The following is a 15,029-nucleotide window of genomic DNA, read 5'->3' as shown; positions in this document are numbered from 1 at the left end:
CCTACCCAACCTGTCCACCAGGTTTCATCCGAATCTGTCCCCAACACTTTGACATATCCTGCTCACAGGCAGACAAACAAACAGACAGACAGACAGGGGTGAAAATCCAACCTCCATCCACCTTCGGTGGAGGTAAAAAGGTAGTGCCACCAAAATAATCCACCGAACTGAATAGAAAAATAAGTCTCCTATGAATTTACGTTTCACTGCGCCCATCTCTTTTAGACTTGAGAGAATGAAAATGTGCTGCAGTTCTTTGAGACTACGGCCTTGTGCATTTTAGCGAGAGACATAGGACAGACAGTCGAGATGGTGCCTTAGGCCATTAAAGTTGCAAAATGAGATGCACAAGTGATATATATATATATATCCAATAAATGTACCGGAGGAATTCTTCCCCTTTTGCCAAGCACGTCTGCGTGCTTACATTCTATGTGGTTCTCATGATATTTGTATGCACCCGACAAAATAAAATATTAATAATACATGTTCACCTGTATAAGAAACTTAAACACAGGAGGAAGCCATTCGGCCATCTAAGTCACATTTCTATTTTTGTCGAAACTGTATTTATCTTACGTGTGTGTACCTTTTGCGTGTCCCTCGGAAGATTATATTATCGGTGTTAATCTTTCATACCTGTAAAAAATAGTCGAGTATTTCGCGCCACGCGGCCTAGTTGTTGAAGCTTCCGACCTTGAGGCTTGGTTCTCTCCGGGCACCCAAAGCGGTTATTTTTTCATTCGTGTGTTTGTCAAATTTCAACTCGCTATTTTATCGTCCATGCATTATTGTTTGTTTATAGTTAGTTTTGGCTTGAATTTCCTGTAACTCGTAATTAATTAATCGTGTTCTGCTCCTCGTGTGCGGCCTTGTACCCCCATCGGTGCTTGTTTACTTAAGTCCCCTCCATCGTGTTTTGCTTGGCTCTTAGTTTTTTCCCTTCTACCCCGAACATAATACTCTTTGTCTAACGTTTTAAATACATTTATTTAAAATACCCCCACCCCCCCAAAAAAAACACAAAAAAAACAAACAAAAAAAAACATTTATTTTCCTTTCTCCACGTGTGCTTTGTCTCATCCTGTACTTTCTGTTCTGGTGTGCTGTTCGCCCCGCCCCCATTATCTCCTTGCCATCCACCTTTTGCCCTGTCCACGTGATTCGTGGTGGTCCCTCTCGGCTCTTCCCCCGTTGGTACTTTGTGCATATAAGATTGTTTACGGTTCTGTTTTAATATTATTTAAATATGTATAAACTTTCCCCTTCAGTGTTTTAATCAATGGTATATTACAACACGCTGTTTTTCTTCCTATTTAAAAGGCTTTTTTCAAATTCCTCTCCATCTCATTCCATGTCAAAAAAAGAAATTCAATCTCTTATACGTCTCCCTCACTACATGGTCTAAATTCACATTCATTCCACCCCTCCTCCATCGTTCTGAATCGGATTGCTAACTTGAAAATCACAACAAACCCAATTTGTTATCAATGTTCGTCTTTCATTAATCATCCACTTTCGAAACTCCCCTCTAGCCCCTCCCCTCCAAATCCCCCCCCCCTTGCACCTACACTCCGAAACTCCCCCCTTTCCCCTGCACTCCTAAACTCCCCCCTTGCACCTCCACTCCGAAACTCCCGCCTTGCCCCTCCACCCCTAAACTCCCCACTTGCCCCTCCACTCCTGAACTCCCTCCTTGCCCTTCCCCTCCTAAACTCCCCCCTTGCCCCTCCCCTCCAAATCCCCCCCTTGCCCCTACACTCCTAAACTCCCCCCTTGCCCCTCCACTCCTAAACTCCCCCCTTGTCCCTCCCCTCCCAAACTCCCCCCTCACTCCTCCCCTTCAAAACTCTCCCCCAACCCCTCCCATTCAAATCTCCCCTCATACCATTCCTCTCCAATTCTCCCTCCTCCCCCCTCCTCCTCAAAGCTGCCTCCTTCCCACTTCATCTCCCTTCTATCTCATACCTCCACCCCCCCCCCCCAACCTTCTACTTTCCTCTGCCCCCCCTCAAAGAACCCTTCACTGTGCCTCATCCCTTCACCATCAAACCTTTCATCCTCCTCATCCTTCCCTTTCTTGGAACTCTTCTGTAATCTCTGACACACTATCAACTGCTCTTCCTACCTCCCCCTCTCTTCCTTCATCTTACCCTACTCCTCCCCTCCCCTGTCCTGTACCCGATGCTCCCCCTCTCTCTTCATTAACGGTATGGACCTCAAACATCCGAGGCCTTCGCTCAAACCTGACTGATCTCTCCATACAGGTTGCTTCTGACAATCCAGACTTGATCTGCTCAACAGAGACTTCCCTCCTTCAAGATGTCTCTGATTCCTTAATATCTCTTCCTGGTTACTCCCTCCTCCGGTATGATAGACCTGAGCCTCGGCCTGGTGGTGGGGTGGCTATCTTTATCAAAAACTCTCTTCCTCACTCTCCTTGCACTGCCCTCTCTCCTCCTCACCCCCAGGAGTACCTCTGGCTACGGCTTCCTCTCCGCTCCCACCTTTTGTTCATATGTGTGCTGTACCGGCCTCCAAACAGTGATGACTCCATTTACATTTCACTGTCTGACAACATGGACCAACTTCTATCCACTCATCCCAACTCTCTCTTCCTCATATGTGGTGACTTCAACTGTCATCATGCCAGCTGGTTGGGTGTGGGTTCCTCTCTCACCAGTCATGGCACCTCAGCAAAGGACTTCTGTGACTCACTGGGACTGACACAATCTGTCAATTTCCCGACCCAGATCTCAGCCAATGAAGTATCTTCTCTTCTAGACTTGGTTATGACAAACTTCCCTGCTAATGTCTGCTGCTCTTCTTCTGCTCCAATCGGTTCTTCTGATCATGTGCTTGTCAAAGTAGACATCTCTCTGGCCATTCTCAGAGAGCCTCCTCAGCGTCGACGAGTCTGGCATTTCACTCAGGCCGACGGGGACGGTCTTCAAGCAGCCATCAATCGTCTGGATTGGTCTCCCATCTCCACTGCCTCTGACATCAATTCTTCCTGGGAATTCTTCCAAAGCAAACTGCTCTCTCTCATGCACAGATTTATTCCATCTCGTCTTCAGTTGTCTTACCCTTCCTCCCATCCATGGTACACTGAATCTTGTGGTGAGGCAGTTGCCCTGAAACAACTTGCCTTTGCCTCTTGGAAGGCTAATCCAACTGAAGGCAATCTCAGTTCCTTCCACCAAGCTCGGAACAAGTGTGTGTCTACCCTCAGGAGTGCCAGGAAGCACTATCTCTCCACACTGAAGAATGAACTCTCAAACCTGTCTCCTTCCTCCAAATCCTGGTGGCATCTGGTCAAATCCGCTTCTGGTGTTTGTTCCCCCTCCATCCCCTCCCTTACCTCAAATGGCCACACAGTTGACATCGCACGTGACAAAGCCGAATGCCTCAACTCTGTGTTTGCCTCAAAATCTTTAGTCCCAAACCCATCTCTCTCTGTTCCCACCTTTCCCAGTCGAACCCAACTGCTCCTGGACTCTGTGTCCTTCTCTCCTGACAAGGTGGAGGACTTTTTGTCTAACCTCGACTCTGATTCTGCAACTGGACCAGACGGCATCAGCCCACAGGTCCTAAAATCCTGCTCTGTCGCTCTATCTCACCCTCTCTCTGTTATTTTCACCCTCTCTTTTGCTCAAGGTCATCTGCCAGCATCCTGGCAATCAGCAAACATTACCGCTTTACACAAAAAAGGTGCAAAAACAGATCCTTGCAACGACAGACCAATCAGCCTGCTCCCAATTATCAGCAAAGTCATGGAATCCATCATTGCCTCGGATATGAAATCTTTCCTCTTCTCCAATGGCTTGATCTCTGATCATCAATTTGGTTTCAGACCAGGTCACTCTACTCTGGACATGCTGCTTCTGCTGTCTCAACAATGGATGGAGGTCCTCAATGCCAAACAGGAAATCAGAGCCGTCTCCCTTGACATATCACGTGCCTTCGATACGGTCTGGCTCCCAGCTCTGCTCACCAAACCCTCCTCCTATGGTATCCATGGAAATCTCCATGCATGGCTTGCGGACTTCCTCTCTGGTCGTAGTCAACATGTGGCCCTGAATGGATTTCTCTCATCTCCCCTTCCTGTTCAGGCTGGAGTTCCCCAAGGCAGTGTTCTGGGCCCTGTGCTTTTTCTGGTCTTTATCAATGATCTCTCCGACTCTCTGGAAAATCCTCTCTATCTCTTTGCTGATGACTCCACTCTCTGCCGCTCCATTCCTCTTCCCTCAGATCGGCAGTCTGCAGCCTCCTCACTCTCTGAAGACTTGGACAAAATCACAGACGGCTCAAACAAGTGGAACATGTCTTTCAATCCTGACAAATCTCACACTCTTACTATGTCTCTCCGAAAAGATCGACTGGACAACCCTCCCATCTACTTTCTCAACAATCCTCTCCAAGAAGTTCTGTCGCTCAAGCTTTTGGGTCTCACTATCTGCCATGATCTTTCTTGGGAAAACCACATTTCCAAGCTGGCCTCCAAAGCCAGTCGCCGACTGGGCATCCTCCGTCGTGCGAAGTCCTTCCTCGGCACACCTGAGCTCCTCACCACATACAAGGCTTTCATCCGCAGCTCAATGGAATACTGTTCTCCCCTATGGGCCGGTGCTCCTGCCTCACACCTAGCTCGGCTTCACGCTGTTGAAACCAAAGCTTTCAGAATTATTGGAATCTCCCGCGATGAAGCTATCTCTGAGGGCCTTTCACTCACTCACCGCAGGCAGGTAGGTGGTCTTTCTGTCTTCTTCCGACTCCTCTCCGGCCTTGCACCCCCAGCTCTCTCTGTGCTCTGTCCCCCAAATATTCCTACAGGTCGCACAAAATCTGCCAGCAACCCTCTGATGGTTAAACTGCCGAAATCTCGGCTGGCTGCTCACCTTCACTCTTTCAATCCTCTTTTATCCCGCCTCTGGAACAAACTCCCTCACTCCCTTCAATCCCACTCCTCCCTCCAGGTCTTTAAAATAGCTGTTCACCACCATCTCTTATCTTCCCCCATCCCAATTATCAGCTTCTCCCAATTATCAGCAAAGTCATGGAATCCATCATTGCTTCGGATATGAAATCTTTCCTCTTCTCCAATGGCTTGATCTCTGATCATCAATTTGGTTTCAGACCAGGTCACTCTACTCTGGACATGCTGCTTCTGCTGTCTCAACAATGGATGGAGGTCCTCAATGGCAAACAGGAAATCAGAGCTGTCTCCCTTGACATATCACGGGCCTTTGATACGGTCTGGCACCCAGCTCTGCTCACCAAACTCTCCTCCTATGGTATCCATGGAAATCTCCATGCATGTCTTGCAGACTTCCTCTCTGGTCGTAGTCAACGTGTGGCCCTGAATGGATTTCTCTCATCTCCCCTTCCTGTTCAGGCTGGAGTTCCCCAAGGAAGTGTGCTGGGCCCTGTGCTTTTTCTGGTCTTTATCAATGATCTCTCCGACTCTCTGGAAAATCCTCTCTATCTCTTTGCTGATGACTCCACTCTCTGCCGCTCCATTTCTCTTCCCTCAGATCGGCAGTCTGCAGCCTCCTCACTCTCTGAAGACCTGGACAAAATCACAGACTGGTCAAACAAGTGGAACATGTCTTTCAATCCTGACAAATCTCACTCTCTTACTATGTCTCTCCGAAAAGATCGACTGGACAACCCTCCCATCTACTTTCTCAACAATCCTCTCCAAGAAGTTCTGTCGCTCAAGCTTTTGGGTCTCACTATCTGCCATGATCTTTCTTGGGAAAACCACATTTCCAAGCTGGCCTCCAAAGCCAGTCGCCGACTGGGCATCCTCCGTCGTGCGAAGTCCTTCCTCGGCACACCTGAGCTCCTCACCACATACAAGGCTTTCATCCGCAGCTCAATGGAATACTGTTCTCCCCTATGGGCTGGTGCTCCTGCCTCACACCTGGCTCGGCTTCACGCTGTTGAATCCAAAGCTTTCAAAATCATTGGAATCTCCCGCGATGAAGCTATCTCTGAGGGCCTTTCACTCACTCACCGCAGGCAGGTAGGTGGTCTTTCTGTCTTCTACCGACTCCTCTCCGGCCTTGCTCCCCCAGCTCTCTCTGTGCTCTGTCCCCCAAATATTCCTACAGGTCGCACAAGATCTGCCAGCAACCCTCTGATGGTTAAACTGCCGAAATCTCGGCTCTCTGCTCACCTTCACTCTTTCATTCCTCTTTTCTCCCGCCTGTGGAACAAACTCCCACACTCCCTTCAATCCCTCTCCTCCCTCCAGGTCTTTAAAACAGCTGTTCACCACCATCTCTTATCTTCCCCCATCCATAACCTTGATCTTTTCTACCCCCACTAATTCACCCCAGATCCACCTTGTTTGAAATTCCAACTTCTTTCCTGGAAATCCTGGCAGTGTCCATATGTTTATACCTCTCCCACCCCCCCCCCCCCTTCACATGCCTCCCCCCCAAAGCCCTCTCCCTCCCACAGATCTCTCGATGTCTCCATGTCTCTCAGTCCCTGCTCTCAAATGTTGTGTTTGTGTCCTTCCCCCTCTCTCCCCATCTTGTCTACCGCTCCCGATGTTATTTGTTTTCTGTGTCTGTTTGTCTTTCTGTGTGATTAATGTTCGCTCTTTCACGAGCCTCGATCTTGTATCCAAAAAAAATAATAATAATAATAATAATAATAAATAAATCCAAAACCTTGATCTTTTCTACCCCCGCTAATTCACCCCAGATCCACCTTGTTTGAAATTCCAACTTCTTTCCTGGAAGTCCTGGCAGTGTCCATATGTTTTATACCTCTCCCACCCCCCCCTTCCCATCCCCCACCCTTCCCATGCCCCCCCCCCAAAGCCCTCTCCCTCTGACAGATCTCTCGATGTCTCCATGTCTCTCGGTCCCTGCTCTCAAATGTTGTGTTTGTGTCCTTCCCCCTCTCTCCTCATCTTGTCTACCGCTCCCGATGTTATATGGTTTATGTGTCGGTTTGTCTTTCTGTGTGATTAATGTTCGCTCTTTCACGAGCCTCGATCTTGTATACAAAAAAAAAGAAAGAAAAAAAAGAAGTCTTTGGTATTATTTTCAACTTCTGGGTGTTGTTTTCGCATGCTCTATCGTTTTAAATGCCAAACAAGGAAGCAGCACGTACCATTTTAAAGTCTTTGGTCAGACGATCGGCTGGGGTGCGATCCGCTGCCCTCCCAGACTCAGAGAGAGAGCAGACACTAACCATTACACCACCGAGTCTGGTCAAAATTGTTTCTATTTATCACTATGATGACTACTGTTACTACCAAGGTCTTTATTTATCGAGTGGCGAATACATTGATTCAAGTGTCAAGGGGTTAATTGCTTTACCCAGGGCTTATATTTTATTCATCGCCTATCCCTGCGATTTAATCCCTTAAAGCAGATTGAGGTGGCAGGCGTTTGCTTGGCTTTATCTCTCCATTGATGCAGCGACACACCAGGTGTACTTTGTCTTATTTCTAAGAGTGGAGAATTCATGAGCTTAGCTTGCCTTTAGTCACCCTTTTTCTCTTGGGTTTTCCTCATTGATGCTATTGGCACCAGCATAATAGGCTAAGTGGCCTCTTTCTGTGTAGGAGTTCCTTAATTCCTTTCCTTAAAAAAAAAAAATCCTTTTGCCCAGGTTGCCTTTCTCCAAGCACAGCTGGACAGGCATCGCATGAAAATGTCAAAAGTATCAGAAAGGTACTGTTTTTTTAAAAATCACATCCTTTGTTTGTTTTATGTTCTAAAGAATATATATCTGCATATACGGTATATAATTTTTTTACAGCATTATCAATGTGCAACACTCGTCAAAAATTAAACAGACGTATGAATGGAAAAGTATACCCTAATGGCAAAACCCACAAACACCATTCCATTGGCTGATAGATGTGTGGAATTGCTACTTCTTGTTTTCAGCAGCTCTGGTGCACAATATAAAAATACAGTATAATCCCAACTTTTATGCTGTGCCATGATGCCAATTTATTTTTATGTAATCTCGCTGCACAGGATACTCGCCTCTAAGCTGTCTAGCCTGGGTTTGAATCCCGACCCAACTATAAACTGTCCTCCTGGTGTTTCACAGGCATTGATTCATCAATGTGTGTGCCATCCCTTGGTTGGACATTAAACGGGATGCGTCCCGTCTGCGGGCATTAGTTAGTGGGCACCAAGATCCCACGGTGTCCTTCATGAAGAGTCGGCGAGGTTTCGCCAGCACCCTGACCAAATGACCAAATCCTGCTCTAACCTACAGGGGAGGGGGCACTGCGTCAGCGGCGCAGCCCAACGAAACAAGAAGACTGCGCTTTATTACAATTATTTTCTGCTGTTTCTCTAAATATTGATTTGTCTTCCTGATATTCCAAGTCAGACGTGGCACAGTGCTTGCCTCATTGGTGACCTCCATTGAACCAAACCAAATAAGTAAAGGCTATCTCAATCAACCTATATCATACTTTGCAACATCTCGTCTGCATAGTCACCGGATTACACTACTCTGGGATATTTTGCAATGGGGACGGTCAGAGATTTGGAAATGGGATAAGTTCTACCATTTGATTTTTCTACCTCAACTGGTCCTCTCTGTATAGTTTTTATCAAACGAGGAGCATTTGGCCATTTTATCATGTTCTACATTTTAATGTCAATTCTGCAACTTTATTTGCCTTACCTGACGTGAAAAACTTGATGAGTGTAGTTGGAATTTTAGAATCCTTGCCCAACGAAGCCAGTATAGTACAATACCAATGTTGAAATATTGCTGGTTGTTCTTGGTTTTTGATTGTAAAATGAACTTATCATCAGCTGACTTTACATCCATTGCTCAGTTTCTATTTCTCAAGTCAAGGTGGGATATATTTATTAAACATGTCTCCTCAAAATACTGAATTCAATTATTCTACAATCCCTCTTAATTATGTATCCATCATGAACAAACAAATATTCATCAATGGATTTGTTTATCCACAATGTCAATAAGCAAGCACTACGATGTGAATTGTGGAGAAAGCTTTTCATTCAAAATGATCTTTAATATCTGCGGTAGTGGGTTTAATTCGATCTTTGCCACCGATAGTATTCCCACTATGTTTTTGTCTGTTTTGAATAATAACGTCATTTCTTTTTTATGAAGGCCAATCATTGCAAAAAGTTACCGAGGCACTTAAATAAATTGTGAACTAACTGTTCTAACACAACTTGGTTTAATTCGTTCATAACTCTTAAATGAAATTTAGGCATTCCAGTTTTCTGCTCGCATTTTAAATATAAATTTGTTTACTACTACATTACTACTACAACTACTGCGACTTATTTAATGACCAAGCCTGACATTCAACTGAATATGATTTGGGCAGGAAATTGCAATTTGTTCAGGGTGCCAGTGATAACTCTACTTTCCCTTCGCGAAACACACTGTGGGATCTTTAACGTCCATCATCAACAACGGTGGACTGATCCATCTAGCTTACTGCCCTGCCAATAGACGGTATATTTGGCTTGTTTCTTGAGATTGAATGGTTCACAGCTATTTTTGTTTATTTTACTGATGCTATGCTGACAGAAAGCAGAACTTTGTGCAAATAGTATCGGTGCTACACAGGCAGCAGCCAATAGATTTGGTCCTGCATTATTTTGATTTTTTTTTTTCCCAACACCTCCATCAGTTTAACTTTGCAAATCAATTTCAGGTTAGTTTTTTATTTATAGAAAATACTTTTCGTTTTTTATTTCTGTTCATCTGAAATGTCAGTTCTGACCTATGTTACATTTATGCCCTTTATGTTACGTTTTATGACCTTTATTAGCCCCCATTGGACTTGGTCCGAAACAGTGGCTTATGGATTGGGTCGCGTCCATCCGTCTGTGTGTCCGCAACCATATCTCGGACATGCATTTACCGATGTTGTTCTTTCTTGGCACAAAGACAATACATGATGGTATACATATGCACATCATTTTGTTTCGCGATGAAATCAAATATGGCTGACTGGTGGCCATTTTCGTTGTGAAAAACCCGATGTGAACATGTCCTCAACCATTTCTCGGACATGCATTTACCGATGTTGTTCATTCTTGGCACACAGATAAATGAATGATGGCTTACATAAGCACGTCATTTTCTTTCGAGATCAGATCCAAGATGTCTGACTGGCGGCCATTTTGTACTTAAACGTGTCCCCAACCATTTCTCAGACATGCATGGACCAATTTTGTTTAAACTTGGCACAAGGACAATGCATGAGAATGTACATACGCAGAAGGTTTTGTTTTGTAATCAGACCCAAGATGGCCGACTGGCGGCCTTTACCTCTGCACGGCAAAATTACTAAAACCACGAGGCTATGACATTTTATGTCTTTTTCTCCTTCTTTAAGTTCTACTAAAGCAAATACTTGATGTACAAGCAGTGTCATGACTGGCTAAAAAGCAGTCATTACTTGCTATCACTTTCATCAAATTAATTACTATCAACTACTAGTAATTGAATTACTATCACTTTCATCAAATTGATTGTAAATGGGAAACTGGCTTTGTATCCTTTATTGGAGGCTTTATTTATATTCTCCTCCATTTTGTCTTGTTCCTGTTGGTGCTTCTTCAGAGAAGTCTTCTTTTCTTTTCCTTTTTTTGCCCAATCCACCTTTTTGGATATACATTGAATGTAGTGCAGCTTAACAATGACATTTCGTTCAGCAATAATGCAGGCCATTCATGTAATGATGCTTTTCAACTGAAAAGGGCTTTTGAAGGGTAGTATACATATGTGTGAATTTAAAAACCTATGATAGGCCAAAGGCATCACCAGACTTCTGTTTGTGTTGTCCTACCAATGGTTTCTGTGCCTGTTGTATTGCTCAATTTCAGCTGGTGTGAATGGCATTGAGAGGTTGCTTGGGTTGCGCTTTCATTTTCACATCTGCCCTGTAGTTTGATTGCTTACACGGAGCAGTATGGGGATTATGACCCCTTCCTTTGCATTCCTGAGCCGTCTAACCCGTGGCATACAGAAGACGTGACTCTTTGGGACACTGAAGCCAGGTAGTATTCAGAGGATTAACATTTATATTATTCAGAATGCCATACCTTTCTATTTTTTTTCACTTTTCATCTGATGCATGCATGTAAATATGCAAACTGATAAGTGGGTTATTTAATATGTCAATTGATAAATTGAATGGAAGATGGAATAAATAAACTACATTTCCCTCCCCACCATTCCTTTTTTAAAATTATACTTCATTGCGACTTCAGCAAGGAGCCAAGTCAGTCACGTGTACGACTATGGAGCTTCACAATGGAGGCTGTCCTCAAGGACCCAGTGGGTCGAGATCAATTTCTGAAGTTCCTGGAATCGGAATTCAGTTCAGAGAACCTTAGGTAAGTGACTATTGATTGAGTTGGTCAGTAATTGATTACCATATGAATTATTATTTTATCAATAATATATACAGTGCCCTCCATAAGTATTGCAACAGTGAAGTCAAATTTGTTATTATTGCTATATACTCAAGAAATTTGGATTTGAGATCCAAAGATGAATATGAGTCAAGAGTGCAGAAGGTCAACTTTTATTTATTGGTATTTCTGTGCATACCGGTATATGTTTTACCATTGTAGATTTTTTTTTTGTGTTCTGTCTCCCCATTTTTGGTAAGCATAAGTATTGGAACAGATTAACGTAAAGTATATTAAAGTAGTATAATAGTTACTATTTGGTTGCATATCTCTTGCATGCAATAACTGCATCGAACCTGTGACTCAATGACATCATAAACTTTTGGTATCTTCTTTTGAGATGCATTTCAAAGCCTTCACTGCAGCCATTTTCAGTTTTTGTTTGTTTTGGGATTTTTCTGTCTTTGTCTCCTCTTTAGTAAGTGAAATGCATGCTCCATTGATTTAAATCAGGAGATTGACTTGGCCAGTCTAAAACCTTCCATTTTTTCCCCTGATGAACTCCTTGGTTGTTTGGTTGTGATGTTGTGTGTTTTGTGTTATTGTCTTGCTGCTGCATGGTGAAGCGCCGCCCAATGAGTTTGGAGGCATTTTCTTCTACATAGGCAAACAAAATGTATATGTACGCTTCTGAATTCCTTCTGCTTCTGCCATCATTAGTTACATCATCAATAAAGATTAGTGAGCCAGTTCCAGAGGTAGCCATGCAAGCCCCAAGCCATGACACTACCTACATCATGCTTCACAGCTGAGGTAGTATTCTCTGGATCACATGTAGTTCCTTCCTTTCTCCACACTTTCACCTTGCCATCGCTTCGGAAGAAGTTTACTTGGTCTCATCTGCCCATAAAATTTTGTTCCAGAACTGTACTGGCTCACCTCTGTACTTCTTGGAAAATTCCATTGTTCCAGAACACTACTGGCTCACCTCTGTACTTGGCAAATTACAATCTGGCCTTTCTATTTTTGGTGTTGATGAGAGGTTTGCATCTTACAGTGTAAGTGTAGCCTTTGTAATTCTGCTGTCGGAGTCTTTGTAAATTGTGATACTTTCCCCCCTGCACTCTCGAGGTTGTTGGTAATGTCACTGGCAGTTGTTTTAGGGCTTTTCTTCACAGGTCTGACGATTTTTTTTCTGTCAGTCATTTTAGTCAGTCACTTGTTCCAATACTTATGCTTACCTAAAATGGGGGGACTGCACATACAAGTGCTATTGTTCTACAATGGTAATATATATATATAGAAATACCAAGAAATAAAAGCTGACCTTCTGTACTCTTGCCTCATATTCATCTTTTGATGGAAAATCCAAATTTATTGAGTATATAGACTTAATTTCAATTTCTTGAGCAATAATAACAAATTTGACTTCATTGTTCCAATACTTATGGAGGACACTGTAATGATTGCTCTGAATCCAACAGTGCTGATGCCTTACAATAATTTAGTTTAAGTTTAAATTGGGTGCCTATTTTTTGGCTTGTCTTGTATGCTCCAACTTGTGCTTCATTGGAAGCATTTTGTGTCAGCACTCATGAAACATTGTTCATAATTATGACTTTTTGTGGAGCAGGTTCTGGCTGGCTGTGCAGGATTTGAAACGAAGGCCATTGCGTGAAGTCCCGGCACGGGCGGCAGAAATCTGGCAGGAGTTCCTGGCACCTGGCGCACCAAGCGCCATCAACCTCGACTCGCGTAGCTACGACCGCACACAGCAGAATGTCCGAGAACCTGGCCGTTACACGTTTGAGGATGCTCAGGTGTGAAGAAAGTCTCTTTTATTTTTACGGCGTAGCCCATAGGGAAAAGCCGTCAAAGACAGTGTTTGTCCGTCCATATGTATGTCCCCTCAAATGTATACCAATCAGAGCTGAGGATCTGGTCACATGACAGGGTGATGTGATTACGTCTGTCATTACGGCGGTATGGCGGCTGACTCCACACACCGCCATTTTAATTCCAATTTTGTTCAGGCCGAACATATTGTCAAACCTGTCATATATCACAATCGCCATTCTCTACCTTTACGTTTTTCATTCAGTGTGAAACACAAACAAACCGATTGTTAAAATGACCATGAAATATCAAAAGTATCGGCATTATAGGTCTTCCAACAATACGGTACGTATAGGCCGTAGGCTTCATGCCTCACCTTAAGGGCTTAATATGAATAATGGGTAGCTAGGTCTGACTTCCAAAATTACCGTTTGTTAGTGTAGTTACAGTGTACGTCAAATCACAAATACAGTTTACGTTCATTATTGTTACTCACGTTTAAATACAGGATGTTTTTATCTTAATTGTAAACTAATGAAAAATGAAGGTGGTGGCATTGCCCCCTCTTACCCCCACCCCCCGCCCCAAACTCCGCCAGTGAGGACATGGATACACCCTAATGCCCAAATAGACAAGAAAGGCAACACATCTACTTACTGTGCATGGATGATCTAAAGCCCTTTGCACCAAATGACGAAAAATAGGTCGAACAACTGAAATTAGTGAAACGGTACTCCAACGACACTCAAATGGAATTTGGCTGAGATACAGTACCTATAGAAAGTCTACACTCCCTTTCAAATTTTTCACCTTTTATTGCCTTACAGCCTGGAATTAAATTGCATTAAATCAGACTTTTTCCACTTTTATTTACACATCGTAACCCACAACTTCCAAGTGAAAAACAAATTCAACAAATTTCAGAAAATGAATGAATGAGCCTGATCAGAGAGGCCACCAAGATGCCGATGGCAACTTTGAAAGAGCTACAGGCCTTTATGGCAAAGACTGGTCACTGTGTGTATGTGACAACTACAGTCATGTGAAAAAGTAAGTACACCCCATGTAAAGTTTTGACTTTTTCAACATATTTCAACAAACAGCTATTTGATCTTCATTTCAACAATATTGATAGATAAAGGTGATATTGAAGGAGTCCGGGCTCCAGCATGATACGGACAAAAGGATGGCAAGGCACAAACTCGTCCGAGAAGATATTTATTCGTAAAACCAACTCGGGAACACTGAAACTCTCCAAAGCCCGTTTACCGGGCTGCCTTATAAAGCACAACCAGAAACCGAAACCCGAAACCGAAACCCGAAACCGAAAGCCATGCCTCAGGCGAGGCGTGCTTCGGTGGTCACGTGATCAACAGGTGTAGCTGATTATACCCGCACGCGCGGCACGCTTTGGTGGTCACGTGACCAGCCACTCTGGCGCCGTGGTTCCCCGCCGGCGACGTCACCGGCTGGAGCAAGGAGATTCTGATGCAGGTCTCGCTTGGGGGACCCATGGGTCGCTACACACGCCCCCCCAGAATGGACTTGATCCAGGAAGGTCAACCTGAGAGGGGTCCGGATGACCCGACCGAAACGACCCCTGGCCAGTCGTGGGGGGGGGGGGGGGGGGGTTCGGTGTGGAGGCGGGTGGTCGGACGGGGGGGGGTGCAGGCAGGGGGGGGGGGGGTCCGGTGTGGTGGCGGGTGGTCGGACGGGGGGTGCAGGACGGGGGGCGGCCGAGGGGCCGGGCAAGTCCTCGGGGGAGGCTGCCGAGGTTCCTCGCGGGCCTCCCGA

General features: G+C 44.6%; 1 protein-coding gene across 2 annotated transcripts in view; it reads left to right on the top strand.

The window, feature by feature from the left end:
* Positions 1-15,029, top strand: part of LOC137438257 (regulator of G-protein signaling 7) — a 392,979-nt gene that overhangs the window by 338,245 nt on the left and 39,705 nt on the right. For both annotated transcript variants that reach the window (XM_068133364.2, XM_068133373.2), the window contains exons 11-14: positions 7,636-7,697; positions 10,932-11,042; positions 11,256-11,381; positions 13,033-13,219. In XM_068133364.2, the coding sequence (XP_067989465.1) occupies positions 7,636-7,697; positions 10,932-11,042; positions 11,256-11,381; positions 13,033-13,219 (486 nt within the window). The remainder of the gene's footprint in view (positions 1-7,635; positions 7,698-10,931; positions 11,043-11,255; positions 11,382-13,032; positions 13,220-15,029) is intronic.

This window comes from Myxine glutinosa, chromosome 1 (assembly GCF_964187855.1).
Source record: "Myxine glutinosa chromosome 1, kmMyxGlut1.1, whole genome shotgun sequence".
Classification (NCBI taxonomy): domain Eukaryota; kingdom Metazoa; phylum Chordata; class Myxini; order Myxiniformes; family Myxinidae; genus Myxine; species Myxine glutinosa.
This window is presented reverse-complemented; position numbering and strand designations above follow the sequence as displayed.